This window comes from Vipera berus (genome assembly GCF_964194415.1).
Source record: "Vipera berus genome assembly, chromosome: 6".
NCBI lineage: Eukaryota > Metazoa > Chordata > Lepidosauria > Squamata > Viperidae > Vipera > Vipera berus.
Window position 1 is genome coordinate 4962134 of NC_138208.1, and position 15591 is coordinate 4977724.

Below are 15591 nucleotides of genomic sequence, written 5' to 3' on the forward strand. Positions count from 1 at the left end.
GATGGTTGCTGCTTTTTATTCACAATTTGCTCACAGGAAAATGCTAAAGTTGTATAAATACACACACTGAAATCATTTGAGTAGGAGAAACAACCGTAGATGTCCAGAGTTTTAAAATAAGATTGGTCTTCTCACGATTTAATCTATTTAGCAAGCTACCGAACACCATAATTATCTCTGAGATAGTCCAAAACAGCAGACGTACTTGATAAAACATTAAAAATCTTCTTTTCTTGTTTTGAAGTCACCCTTTCCAGCATGTACATTAAATGGTGATGGAAGCAGGTGAAAGGGGTCCCCTGCTCAAGGGCTATGTCCACCCAGTCCTGGACACATTGCAGGGGTGTGTCTTCATATCCCGCAAATAAAGCTGGATTGGCTAAGAGTCCTCTAGCAACCATGACACCTACGAAAGGGGAAAAAAATATACATATTTCAGAAAACCACAAAGACGTATTTATCTTAAAGCTGGAGTGGATAATGTTTTGGTATCCGCTGAGGCTGGCCACGGTTGTACTATTAATAATAATAATAATAATAATAATAATAATAATAATAATAATAATAATAATAATAATAATAATAATAATAATATAAAGTTGGAAGGGACCTTGGAGGTCATCTAGTCCAACCCCCTGCTCAGGCAGGAAACCCTATACCATTTCAGGCAAATGGCTGTCCAGTCTCTTCTTAAAAACCTCCAGTGTTGGAGCATTCACCACCTCTGGAGGCAGGTTGTTCCACTGGTTAATTGTTCTAACTGTCAGGAAGTTTCTCCTTAGTTCTAGGTTGCTTCTCTCCTTGACTAGTTTCCATCCGTTGCTTCTTGTCCTGCTTTCAGGTGCTTTGGAGAATAGCTTGACTCCCTCTTCTTTGTGGTAGCCCCTGAGATATTGGAAGACTGCTATCATGTCACCCCTCACCCTTCTTTTCATTAAACTACACATACCCAATTCCAGCAACCGTTCCCTATATGTTTTAGCCTCCAGCCCCCTAATCATCTTGGTTGCTCTTCTTTGTACCCTTTCTAGAGTCTCGACATCTTTTTTACATCGTGGTGACCAAAACTGGATGCAGTATTCCAGGTGTGGCCTTACCAAAGCATTGTAAAGTGGTATTAGTACTTCACTTGATCTTGATTCTATCCCTCTGTTAATGCAGCCTAGCACTGTGTTGGCTTTTTTGGCAGCTGCAGCACACTGCTGGCTCATATTGAAGTGATTGTCTACTAAGACTCCGAGATCCCTCTCACAGTTACTACTATTGAGCAAGGTAGCACCTATACTATACCTATGCATTTGATTTTTCCTGCCTAAATGTAGAACCTTACTTTTTTCACCATTGAATTTCATTTTGTTAGATAGCGCCCAGTGTTCGAGTCTGTCCAGATCCTTCTGTATCTTAAGCCTATCTTCTGGAGTATTGGCTATTCCTGCCAGCTTGGTGTCGTCTGCAAATTTGATGAGTTCCCCATCTATCCCCTCATCCAAATCATTAATGAAGATATTGAAGAGCACTGGGCCCAGAACAGAGCCCTGGGGCACCCCACTACACACTTCCTTCCATGTAGATGTGGTTCCATTGAGGACCACACGCTGAGTACGGCCTGTCAGCCAGCTACGAATCCATCTGGTGGTAATGCTATCTAACCCACATTTTTCTATCTTATCAAGTAGTAGGTTGTGATCTACTTTATCAAATGCCTTACTGAAGTCCAAGTAAATTATATCTACAGCGTTCCTCTGGTCCACTAGTTTTGTCACTTGGTCAAAGAATGTAATAAGATTTGTCTGGCATGATCTGTTTTTGACAAACCCATGTTGACTTTTAGTGATGACTTTGTTTGCATCAAGGTGTTCGCTGATTTGTTGTTTGATTATCTTTTCCAGAATCTTCCCAGGTATTGAGGTCAGGCTGATAGGTCTGTAGTTTCCTGGATCTATTTTTTTCCCTTTTTTGAAGATGGGAACTACATCAGCTCTCTTCCAGTCCTCTGGTAGTTCCCCAGTGCTCCAGGATCTTTGAAAAATATAGTTCAGTGGTTCTGAGATCACGTCTGCCAGTTCCTTGAGAACCTTGGGGTGTAGTCCATCTGGTCCTGGTGATTTGAACTCGTCTAGGCTGGACAGGTGCTCACCATTTTCTTGCCTATCTTAACTTGCGTTTCTATTCTGTTTTTTATGGCACTGGTTTGGGTAGGTTGGACTGTTTTTTCCCTTTGTGTAAAGACAGATGCAAAAAACGAATTAAATAGTTCTGCTTTCTCCCTATTGCTCGTCACCTTCTTGCCACTTTCCCCCACTAATGGACCAATCATTTCCTTAACTTTTTTCTTGTTTTTTATATGTTGAAAGAAGCTTTTTTTGTTATTTTTGACTTTGGTCGCAAGCCTTAGTTCATTTTGAGCCTTAGCTTTCCTCACTTCATCTTTGCAGGCACGGGCTATTTGCTGATATTCTGACTTAGTTATGTGCCCCTCTTTCCAATTCTTACACTTGTCCTTTTTATCTTTAAATTTATCAGAGAGTTCTTTATGCAGCCATGCTGGTTTCTTTTGAGAGCTGTTATTTTTCTTCTTTGTTGGTATTGTACTAGACTGGGCCTTTATTATCTCACTTTTCAAAGGGTTTGAAGGGTTCGGATACATCAAGGAAAGAAGATGATGAAAAAAGATTGGGCCGATTTTTTAAAAATTCTTTAATTCTGAGTATAAATGCTTCAACCTTGGCAACTTTAAGAGAGTGGACTTCAAGTCCCAGAATTCCCCAGCCAGCAATGCTTACCGGGGAATTCTGGACCTGTCTTCAGGTCATCAAAGCTGAGAAACACTGGTCTAAAAGATAATTATATTTTTTGGTTAAGTCTGTATCAGAATGTATAATACCCAGAATCACGGAGTTGGGAAAGATTATTGTGCCACTAAGCCCCAACGCCTGGTTAGTGCGGAAAGATTCATTAAAACCTCTCTGACTGATGACGCTTTAGCTCTGTTTAAACACAGCCAACGGAAGGAAAACTTGTTTCTCTGGACAGCTGATTCCCCACATCCAATCAGTCTTGACATTCTGAAGTTTTAACTTTTAGCTAGAATCTGCCTTCTGTTTTATTTTATTTGTGAAATTGAAAGTACAAATGACAGAACTGCGATACTACGGTGTGTGTGTGAAACAGATAAGAAATGTGCTAAAGTTTTTTTTAAAAGAAAAAGAAAACCCACACAATAATAAAGAATTGGGACAGTCAGTTTAGTGCAGGGGTAGGCAACCTTGGCTCTTTTATGACTCGTGGGCTTCAACTCCCAGAATTCCTGAGTCAGCTACGCTGACTCAGGAATTCTGGGAGTTGAAGTCCACGAGTCATAAAAGAGCCAAGGTTGTCTACCCGTGTAATGGTGAAGGTATCAGGCTAGGAACTGGGAGTCCGGGAGTTCTAGTCCCACCTTACGCACAAAGCCAAATGGATGACCTTGGGCCAGTCACTCACTCTGAGCCCTAGGAAGCAGGCAATGCCAAACAACATCTAAATTCTTGCCAAGAAGACTGCAGGCAATCAGCCATAAGTCAACACTGACTCAACAAATACTAATAATAATTTAAAAAATAAACAACCAGCTATCTCTTTTCACATATTAAAGCTGTTCCATCTTCTCGTTTCTAGAAGGTAAAAATAATTTCAAAATTGAAAAAAAATACATCTCCCGAAATCCATTCTTTGCTACTTAAAGCAGGTCTTGTCCTGGATTTGACGGCCTTCAAAACAGAAGAATATCAACCTGATCTTCTTCCTCAGCGAGATAGTCCTCAAAATGCAAAAAAATTATACTGCCAACTTTGGACAAGTGGGGGCTGAAGAGATCACAAAATGTGAAGAGATTGGTGAACGGAGATTGTGCATCCATCTCTTGAAGGCGATGCACATTTCAAAGAGCTAGAGATGTTTCAGATCCCGTCTAAAGAGCGTCTAAAATTTCTTATTTATTAAAAAGTTTCAAGATGCTGGTTATTCACCGAATGGGAAGAACCGATTAACAGTAATATTGAAGATACCAGAAGCAGAAAGCCAGCATTCAGGAAGATTCAGAAGATTAACAGAGGGAGATGGATTTGACTAAATTTCACTGGAGTCTAGAAACTTAGGAAAAAAAACTCATTTAACACAGTGAAAAGTATTTCTTAGAATATGAGCTTACACCCATGTAACATGAGCTCCTTGTACAGCTATTTAAAACAGGCGAGTGTAGTGTTTCCTAATTTTAGCCATTTGAAGACGTGTGGACTCCCAATTCCTACAATAACCCAGCCAGCATTGCTGGAAACAAGCATTGGGAAGAGAAATTCACAAGAACCAAGATTGCCCTCACCATCAGCTCCTGTTCTTTCATGAATGGACTCCACATCTTTCAGCGATTTCACGTCACCGTTAGCTACCACCGGTATTGATACGCTGTCTTTAATCGTTTTAATTGCATCGTAGCGCACCGGCTGATGCCTTTCTTCTACGTTTCTCCCATGTACAGTGATCCAGGATACTCCAGCTGATTCTGCTTTTTGGCAAAGGTCTACGGTTCTCTTTAAATCTTCATGGATCCTTCCGTGCCATGCAAGAGAAATATGGTAACTCAGCAGATAATACAACATGAAAATACCGTGAAGAATTAAGAATGGAGAGGGAGAGGGAGGGAGAAACGTATAGTTATATGTATTGTCTATATTTGTGTGTATATGTGTAGGAGGTGCATGTGTATTTACACTTACGCACTTTTACAATACAGTAAACATGCTTTAAAACACCCATCTGGATTACTAATAGCCACCCAGTGTTGCTTATAAGGGCCAGGATTGGCATATTTTGGTTTTAATCTTAAATTAGTTGCGCCTAAATCCATGGAAATTGAGCTAGTTGTATCTAAATGTTGCTTGCTTTCAGGGGGCTATTAAGTAATTTCCACTGGACCTTAGCCTAGGCCACTAACATTAGCCTTAATTCACATCATGACCCTAAAAACTTTCTCATCAATAAAATGTAGTTAGAATGGGTATATCAAGTAGTATGTTAGCATAATTTCATGAACCACATTCCTGTGCTGGACACATACCAAATCAAATGTTTAGAAAATGAATATTGTATCCCTTTAATTATATGAAGTATTGCAGGCTGACTGCCCACTGCCAGAAGTTCGATCCTGACCAGCTCAAGGTTGACTCAGCCTTCCATCCTTCCGCGGTTGGTAAAATGAGGACCGAGATTGTTGGGGGGCAACAGGCTGACTCTGTAAACTGCTTAGAGAGGGCTGTAAAGCACTATGAAGCGGTATATAAGTCTAAGGGCTATTGCTATTGCATTATTATTCCCGAATAATACAAATTTCTTGGATTTTTTCTCTCTCAATCATATCCTTCTGAAATAAATATACTTCATTGATTATTTGTAATATCTTTTTTATGTAGGTAATAAATAAAATACATTTTATTTATTATTTATTGTTAAATAGATACATTTATTTCTTTTTATTTATTCAATTTTTATGCTGCCCAGCTCCCCTATAAGGTGTTTCACATATACATCTGTAAAGGGCTTACCGTATCTTAACAGATACTGAAAACGTGGGTTTTTCTACCCGATTTCTTACTGATCTCACCATCTCTTGCACCAGTTCTGGTTTGTTTATTAAGCAAGCACCATAGCCTTCTGCCATGGCCCACCTGGAAGGAAAAAAAAAATCCTTTGTGATGGGATGCATGGTTATTTTTCCTATTCTTTTTTTATAAAAAAGAATTCATTTCAGTTATCCGAACATATGGTAAAAGCAAAATTTTCCAGAAGCCAGAATTAAATGGCCTAACAAGCGTACTATGTAATTCCAGAAAGGGGAATGTCAAATATTCCCACGATGTCATCAAGGATTTGCCTAATACATGCTACTTATATTTTTCTGTACCCATGTAGTGACACAACAGATGCCCTGCCGTGTTATATTAAAAAGGCTACATAATCAGAACATTTAAACAAAAAAAATGTAAAAAAAAAAGCTGCAATTCCAGTGCAGCTATACCTATTTTCAAATGTAAAGGAAGCCAGCGAGCCGCGGTGGCCCAATGGTTAGAATGCAGTATTGCAGGCTCACCCACTCAAGGCTGACTCAGCCTTCTGTCCTTCCACTGTCAGTAAAATGAGGACCCGGATTTTTGGGGGGCAAGGTGCTGACTCTGTAAACCGCTTAGAGGGGGCTGCAAAGCACTGCGAAGCGGTTTATTTTATTTATTTTATTTTAATCCCATTTATATCCCGCCCTTCTCTGAAGACTCAGGGCGGCTTACAATTTAAGCACAAACCAATGTGCTTAGCAATTAGGTTTATAAGTCTAAGTGCTATTGCTGTTGCCAAATAGCGTACAGAAAATCCGTAATCAACAGCAGTTGCCTTTATAAATGATTCTCCATACAGTCAATGCATACATATATACCAGGGGTAGGCAACTTTGGCTCTTTTATGACTCGTGGACTTCAACTCCCAGAATTCCTGAGCCAGCCTGGCTCAGCTTGGAAACCTCTCCCTTTTCCCTCAGCGTGGCTGGCTCAGGAATTCTGGGAGTTGAAGTCCACAAGTCATAAAGCCATAGGCCAGGAGTAGGCCACCTTGGCCCTTTTATGACTCGTGGACTTCAACTCCCAGAATCCCTGAGCCAGCATGGCTCAGCTTGGAAACCTCTCCCTTTTCCCTCAGCATGGCTGGCTCAGGGATTCTGGGAGTTGAAGTCCACAAGTCATAAAGCGGCCTAGGCCTAGGCCATGGGTAGGCAACCTTGGCTCTTTTATGACTCGTGGACTTCAACTCCCAGAATTCCTGAACCAGCATGGCTCAGCTTGGAAACCTCTCCCTTTCCCCTCAGGAATTCTGGGAGTTGAAGTCCACGAGTCCTAAAAGAGCCAAGGTTGCCTACCCCTGGTATACACCAATATGAAACTGAGCTTCTGATTTCATGGAATTATGTGCATTCATCGAAGCATCGGTAAGAAGCTCTGCTGGGCTGTGACCCATGGGGTCACGAAGACACAGTCATGACTCAGTGACTGAGCAACAAGCATCCTAAGATTCCTTCCTCAGACTTTCTGCCCAGGCATAAACATGTTAAGTTAGAGGCGCCTTCAAAAGGACCTTTTTGACTAATATTTTTAAATCTTCCCAACTTCAAGATGGTGGCCTTGAACTCCCAGAATTCCACAGCCAGCATACTGACTATGGAGTTCTGGGAATTGAAGTCCACATATCTTCCAAGTTGCCAAAGTTGAGAAACACCATTTCAGATATGGTCAAATATGTCACGGGGGATATGTATATGTACATTTTAAATAATGAATGTTTTTTATACAAAATGCTCTGCAGTTTATACTGTTTTCAGTTGTATGTTCTATCTATTTGAAACTTCTTGTGGGAGTTTTTGGAAAGAAAGAGAAAGAAAGAAAGAAAGAAAAGAAAGAAAGAAAGAAAGGAAGGAAGGAAGGAAGGAAGAAAGAAAGAAAGAGATGGTTGCAACATCCTGATGAGAGAGAAATGACAAATGACTAGATAGATAGATAGATAGATAGATAGATAGATAGATAGATAGATAGATAGATAGAATTGCTTCCATATACTAGCTCTGGTCGCCTACCTTTGTGGACAACCACAGTTTAAATCTATGCCATCTGCAAATGGACTAACAAGGCCAGCTGCATCTGCTAAAACTTGTGGTTCTTTAGCAGCAAACTGAACAATCAAAGGACGGTCACCTATAAAAGAATAAAATGTAATAAATGAAAACAAATACACTGAGGCATTTTAGATACGTGAATGAGAGAACCAATGAGGTGCATTGGCTAGCACTGAACTTCAGCAAGGAAGAGTCTAACGAAGCAAACGGTGATTTATTCAGTAAGGATGGAACAAACCAGGGTTTAGTGTGATCGGGGAATTAATTCACAGCCTGCAGTCCCGTGCACTAAGCCTTCAATTTGTGTCTGTATCTTGAGTTTGAAATTGTTCTTCGGTCTACTTCAAATTGTTCAACTTAGTTGTAGGAATTCAATGGGTATCTTTGACTAGAAGCTATTTCTAGCTACAGCTATCTTTCAAGATTCTTCACATATGGAGATCTATACTTTGGGGAGAATAACATGTTACAAATCTACTAAAAGAATAAGGCCTTGATCCAAGGATAATTTAACTTGAAGAAGTAGACAATTTCAAACTTGGTAGGCAACAGACAGAAGAAGGTTTACCGCATAGGACTGCAGGCTGGGAATTAATTCCTCTATCACACTAAACCTCGGTTTGTTCCATCATCCTACTGAATAAATCACTCTTGGCTTCCTCCCAGCAACACTCCAGGCCAAAACCAAACATAATATTCCACATTTCTGTGAAATGATTTGATCTTACTCATCTTCCTGAGGTACAAATACGACTTTGTATAAGGGTTTTTGAAAGATATTTTGAGGACAACTAAACGAGCGTTCAAAAGGATTTTTAAAAGCTCCAGATACCTAAGAGAATGCAAACACCCTACCTTGGTTTGTGGTAAATTCACTGTGCCTGGCTTTCACGGATATGACAAAATCAGCTGCAATGATCATTGGCGTGTAGCACAAATCACAGTTGTATTTCCTGACTAAAGTTCTGAAAGACAACCTACAAATATAAAAGCATTTGAGATAAGTACATGTTTAATTTATCAAAAGAGTGGGTTTCCCCCCCCCAAAAAAAATTATTATTCTCTTTAGTTCTGGTATTTCCCCCCCCCAAATTATTATACTCTTTAGTTCTGGTATTTTATTTCCCCCCCAAAAAAATTATTATTCTCTTTAGTTCTGGTATTTTATTTTGAAAAACACTACATGCAATTGAGTCATTTTATGTATTTATATAGTAGTTTGGTCTAGTGCAGGGGTAGGCAACCTCGGTTCTTTTATGACTCATGGACTTCAACTCCCAGAATTCCTGAGTCAGCATAGCTGACTCAGGAATTCTGGGAATTGAAGTCCATAAGTCATAAAAGAGCCGAGGTTGCCTACCCCTGGTCTAGTGATTAAGGCCCAAAGTTACGGGGAGCTTATGTTTTTATTTTTTTATTTTAATCCCATTTATATCCCGCCCTTCTCCGAAGACTCAGGGCGGCTTACAATTTAAGCACAAACCAATGTGCTTAGCAATAGACTTCATTCTATGTATATGCCTGCTTATTAGGGCTTTCGCCCCCCCCCCCAGCGGCATTATTACACCTGCACTAATTGCAGGCAGCTGGTGTTACTTAAGGAGGCATTAGCCCACTGCTCCACCAAGGCTCTTATGGGCGAGCAGACTTTCAACGGAAGGTTTTCCTACTTCAAATTGTCCTCCTGGATTGAATCTACCTCCCTCTGGCAGAGATTTATAGACCTTGTCAAGATGCTATTATCTCACAAACGTTTTCAGAAAAAGAGGCAATAGTGCCTTCACGGCCTCACAGTTCCCCGGGCCGTCACCATTTGGATTTTTGGGAAATGATGCAAGCTAAAAATAAAAAAATATGGGTAGGAAAGGCATTCTCTGATTGACCATCAGCGCAAGCAGTCCCCGACTTACGATAATTCAGCCTGGAATTAAGGTCGAAAGTCCAGGCGGGTTAAGTGGGTCACCCTGTGACCAGGCCCAATTTTACAAACTTTTTTTTGTGTGGCGATAGTTAAGCAAATGCTGCGGTCGTTAAACAAACGCATTATTTTCGGTGGACATTTTCCCCCCCTGGAAATTGGAAATAAAAACCAGAAATCTGAAGGGGAAAAAAATGCCAAAAATATGCGGTCACCTGACTGTGGGATGCGCTGCAAACGGCGGCAAATGTGAGCCGGTTGCCAAGCATCCCAAATGCGATCATGTGGGCTTGCTCAAAGTTGATTGTCCAAAAAGCTCAGGCCCATTCATATTAAAGTAGAGGTATTCCTTTATTGAAGGGACGCGGTGGCTCAGTGGGTTAGGACGCTGAGCTTGTCGATCAGAAGGTCGGCAGTTTGGCGGGTCGAATCCCGAGTGCCGCGTAACAGAGTGAGTGCCTGTTACTCGTCCCAGCTTCTGCCAACCTAGCAGTTCGAAAGCACGTAAAAATAGGGACCACTACGGTGGGAAGGTAGCACCTTTGGCGTCATGCCAGCCACATGACCACGGAGACGTCCTCGGACAAGCGCTGGCTCTTTGGCTTTGAAACGGAGATGAGCACCGGCCCCTAGAGTCGGAAAGGACTAGCACGCATGTGCGGGGGAACCTTACCTTTACCTATTCCTTTATTTAAAACTTTGACAGTAGAGGACATCTTTGATCAAATGCGGCTTGCAAACAGAGCAAAACAACCATTATTAGGTTAATGTAAGCACGATATTGATTGATTATGCCGAGATAAATGGGCACCCCCTGAAAAAAAGCACTTACTTTGAATACCTAACCATAGGGGCACATATTTTCACAACCTGTTCCAAACGAAACAAATCAGCTGGATTTTTCAGTGGAGACTCTCCCATTTGCCTGGAGAGATTGGAGCGCTCAAGGTTATCAGGCCGCATCTACAAAACAACATTTTAAAAAGAGGACATAAGAAGCAATTTCCCCAAATTCCACTGCCTTCTCCTCGATTACAAACTGAACGCTCAGAATTTTGCGTTTGATTCTGATGGCTGCAAACTCAGCTCCCTAGTAGCCATCTGATGAACAGTCTCAAAACGTCTAAATACACATTTTTTTAAAAAAACAAAAACAAAGGAGAAACCTGAAAGTGGGGCACATCTGGGATGAAAAATAATTATAATTTTGTTTTATAAAGGAGAGTTCAAGAACAAAAGCCAAGTAAGCAGTAATTAAATGACATAAATCTAAAGGGCAGCTTTCTGAAATGAAGGACTGTCTTTTATTCTAGAATAAAGCCCCAAATTCAATGCAAGGTCCAGGTCAGCTTTTCTCTATCCTGGCAACTTGACGATGGGTGGACTTCAACTCCCAGAAACCTCTGCTGGCTGGAGGATTCTGGGAGTTGAAGTCCACCCATCATAATGTTGGTGAGGTTGAGAAATGCTGGACTGTATGTATGCAGGCCACATACAACTCCAAGAATTCCTCAGCCAGCAATGCTCACTGGGGAATTCTGGGAGTTGAAGTCCACAAGTCTTTTAAATTGCCAAAGGTTGAGAAATGCTAGCTTACTCTTTGGAAGCCTCCAAGCACAGCCTGAGCATATGTCCAATAATAATAATAAATAATAATAACAAACAACAACAATAAAGAACTGGTTGTTGTTAGCTGCAAAGTCATGTCCAACCCATTGCGACCCTATGGACAACGTTCCTCTAGGCCTTCCTGTCCTCTACCATCTTCTGGAGTCCATTTAAGCTCACGCCTCCTGCTTCAGTGACTCCGTACAGCCACCTCATTCTCTGTCGTCCCCTTCTTCTATTGCCCTCCACCTTTCCCAGCATGAGGCTCTTCTCCAGTGAGTCCTTCCTTCTCATTAGGTGGCCAGAGGATCTGAGTTTTAGCTTCAGCATCTGGCCTTCTAAAGAGCAGTCAGGGTTGATCTCCTCTAGGACTGACCGGTTTGATCGCCTTGCAGTCCAAGGGACTCGCAGGAGTCTTCTCCAGCACCAGATTTCAAAGGCCTCCATTCTTTGGCGCTCAGCCTTTCTTATGGTCCAGCTTTCACTGCCATACATTGCAACTGGGAAGACCACAGCCTTGACTATACGCACTTTTGTTGACAGGGTGATGTTTCTGCTTTTTAGTGTGCTGTCTAGATTTGCCATGGCTTTCCTCCCGAGGAGCAAGCGTCTTTTAATTTCTTGGCTACAGTCCCCATCTGCAGTGATCTTGGAGCCCAGGAAAATAAAATCTGTCACTACCTCCATTTCTTCCCCATCTATTTGCCAGGAATTGAGAGGGCTGGATGCCATGATCTTGGTTTTCTTAATGTTAAGAACTGGAGAAGATAACAAAATACAAAGGCCTACAAATGAGGACCCAGATTGTTGGGGGCAATTAAGCTGACTTTGTAATAATGCCGCTTGGGGGGTGTATGAAAGCCCTAATAAGCAGGCATATACATAGAATGAAGGCTACTGCTAAGCTTGTAAGCCGCCCTGAGTCTTCGGAGAAGGGCGGGATATAAATGGAATTAAAATAAAAAAAATAAAAAATAAATAGAAATAGAAAGACTGTGGCAAAGGCAAGCAAGGGTAGTAGTTCCAATAGTAATAGGCGCCTTGGGTGCAATCCCAAAACAACTGGAGCACCACTTGAACACCATCATCGGCATTGACAAATTCGCCGTTAGTCAATTGCAAAAGGGGCCTTACTGGGAACTGCTTCCATCCTGCGACTAGATCTGTAATACCATCCAACATCCACATCTGCCTATCCCAGGTCCTTGGCAAGGACTCGCTAGGTAGACAAAAATGCCAATTCCGGTCTGAACATCTGCCTGACTGTGCGATGATCAATAACAACAACAACAACATTATTTTTAAAAAGCAACAAGAAAATCTCTGCGGTCATCTACTGCAGGGGTCTTCAAACTTGGCCCTTTTATGACTTGTGGACTTCAACTCCCAGAATTCCTCAGCCAGCAAAGCTGGCTGAGGAATTCTGGGAGTTGAAGTCCACAAGTCATAAAAGGGCCAAGTTTGAAGACCCCTGATCTACTGCATCATCAGCCTCTGCATTATCACCAATCTCACATTCACACGTGAACAACACAAGAGGAATGCAAAAGGCTGCCTTGGTACTTATGCTCTCCCTCCCTCCCAAGAAATCTGCCCACGCGACAGGGAGAAAAGAGACAAAACATTAACCACCCCCCCCAACTTAAGAGGACGCACGACCTTAATTTCTGCTAAAAACTGAAAAAAAGCTCCCACGCTCGACCCCTTTCCAGCTTTTTTTTTTGCCGGAAAGGCGCCCAAAGACATCGAACGGCGCGCCTAACCCTCAATTGCCGTGCAAGGAAGACATCCCAGCTTGCTCTGCTTCTGTATCTCTACGAAGGGCTTTGGCCGATCAGGAAACGCGGATTCACACGAGCCGCCTTGACTTTCGAGTCCCTCGATTGCCCAGGATTCATTCAACCTCTTCCGGGGGCGAAGGCGGGGAAGGAGGGTCGATCAGGGTTGATTGAATGAATCAGAATTTTGCTCTTTGAGACGGGGAGATCTCGTGTAGGAGAGACGGAGGAGCAAATTAACTTCTTTGTAACGTGTGCGTGGAGCTTGTATATTGGACCTGGGTGGATTTTAGACTTTGAAAGATGTTGGCACGCCCCCTGGTGCTGATGGTGGAAAGTCGCAGGCCAGCCTTGCAGCGCCCCCAAGGGGCAACCTGCAATATTATGCATTTATCCTTCCTTCCTTCCTTCCTTCCTTCCTTCCTTCCTTCCTTCCTTCCTTCCTTCCTTCCTAGAACTACGATAGATAGATAGACAGACAGACAGACAGACAGACAGACAGACAGACATAGATGATAGACATAGATGATAGATAAGACAGACAGACAGACAGACAGACAGACAGACAGATAGATAGATAGATAGATACCGGTAGATATTGATGATAAATAGACATAGATAAAAAGGCAGACATAGATGATAGGTAGATGACAGACATAGATTATAGATAGATAAGAGACAGACATATCATAGATGATAGATAGATAGATAGATAGATAGATAGATAGATAGATAGATAGATAGATAGATAGATAGATAGATAACCGGTAGACATAGATGATAAATAGACATAGATAGACAGATAGGCTGACATAGATGATAGGTAGATGACAGACATAGATTATAGATGATAAGAGACAGACATACCGATAGATAGATAGATAGATAGATAGATAGATAGATAGATAGATAGATGATAGATAGATAGATAAAAAATATAGACAGATTGTAGATGATAGATAGATAGACAGACAGACAGACAGACAGACAACCGGTAGACATAGATGATAAATAGACATAGACAGATAGGCTGACATTGATGATAGGTAGATGACAGACATAGATTATAGATAGATAAGAGACAGACATACCATAGATGATAGATGATAGATAGATAGATAGATAGATAGATAGATAGATAGATAGATAGATAGATAGATAGATACTGGTAGACTGACATAGATGATAGACATAGGTAGACGACAGGCAGATAGGCAGACATAGATGATAGATAGATGATACAAATAATGATAGATAGATAGACAGACAGACAGACCGATCGTAGATCAGGGGTGTCAAATTGCCAGCCTGTGAGCCAGTTTCATCACACCGAAGCCGTGCCCACGTCATTGCTGGCAATGCAAAAAAGAGTCACGATATGTCATGTCACTTGACGTGGCGAGTTTGACACCCATGCCATAGATGATAGATAGATAGATCAACAGACATAGATGATAGACAAACAGACAGAGAATATATACTGCCTCCAATTTTCTTTTTCTCTCTAGATCAGGGGTCTTCAAACTTGGCCCTTTTATGACTTGCGGACTTCAATTCCCAGAATTCCTCAGCCAGCATGCCTGGCTGAGGAATTCTGGGAGTTGAAGTCCACAAGTCATATAAGGGCTGAGTTTGAAGACCCCTGCTCTAGATAAATGTTTTCTCAGCCTTGATTGCTTTCAGATACAGTACAGCTGGTTCTCAATGTACAACAGTTCATTTAGTAACCGTTCAAAGTTACAACGGCACTAGAAAAAGTGACTCTTGACCGTTTTTCACACTTACGACCATTGCAGCCCCTCCATGGTCACGCGATCAAAATTCAGACACTTGGCAACGCCTATTTACGACGGTCGCAGTAGGATCCCCTTTTGCGACCTTCTGACAAGCAAAGTCAATGGCAAGAAAGTTCGTCAGATGGGGCAATCTTCACTTCACAAATGTCTCACTTAGCAACAGGGCTCAATTGGGATCGCAAGGCGAGGACGATCTCTATGTGGACTTCAATTCCCAGAATTCACCCAGCCAGCGTTGCTGGTTGGGGAATTCTGGGAGTTGAAGTCCACAACTGGCCAGCCCCCTGGTCTGAACCGGTATAGGGTCTCCTTCTTGAGCGGGGGGGGGGGTGTCTGATGGGTTAGGATTGGGGTTTTAAATACGTTTTAATTATTGTTTTAACCTTGGGCATTTATTTAATCGTTTTTAACTTTTGTATCCTGTTTTGTATTTATTGCCCTGTACACCGCCCTGAGTCCTTCGGGAGAAGGGCGGTATAAAAATATATAATAATAATAATAATAATAATAATAATAATAATAATAATAATAATAATAATAATAATAATAATAATAATAATAATAATAACTCTTAAAAGTAGCTAAGATTGAAAAACACTGAAGAAAAAAACCACTCCCGTTTTGGCATTCTCAGGCTGAGAATTTTAATTTTAGTTTGAATCTTAATTTTAACCGGGGTTTTACTTATGCAGGGACGAATATAATTTTTTTTAATCTGTTTTTCACTTTTGTATCTTTGTTTTAATCTCCCTGTAAACCGCCCTGAGTCCTTCGGGGGAAAGGGCGGCATATAAATGTAAT

General features: G+C 41.4%; 1 protein-coding gene across 2 annotated transcripts; it reads right to left on the reverse strand.

Moving 5' to 3' along the window:
• DUS4L (dihydrouridine synthase 4 like) lies at positions 1-13262 on the reverse strand. Of its 2 annotated transcripts, none has more exons than XM_081331601.1 (7): positions 13084-13262; positions 10441-10571; positions 8546-8667; positions 7652-7769; positions 5580-5702; positions 4361-4587; positions 1-406 (listed from the first exon to the last, which is right to left on the reverse strand). In XM_081331601.1, the coding sequence occupies exons 2-7, from the start codon at positions 10569-10571 to the stop codon at positions 156-158; spliced, it is 972 nt and encodes a 323-aa protein (XP_081187727.1). In that variant the 5' UTR covers positions 13084-13262; the 3' UTR covers positions 1-155. The 2 variants fall into 2 exon arrangements, with proteins under 2 accessions (XP_081187727.1, XP_081187726.1); XM_081331600.1 differs by having other exon boundaries at positions 12980-13241.
• Between the last annotated feature and the right edge of the window lie 2329 nt (positions 13263-15591).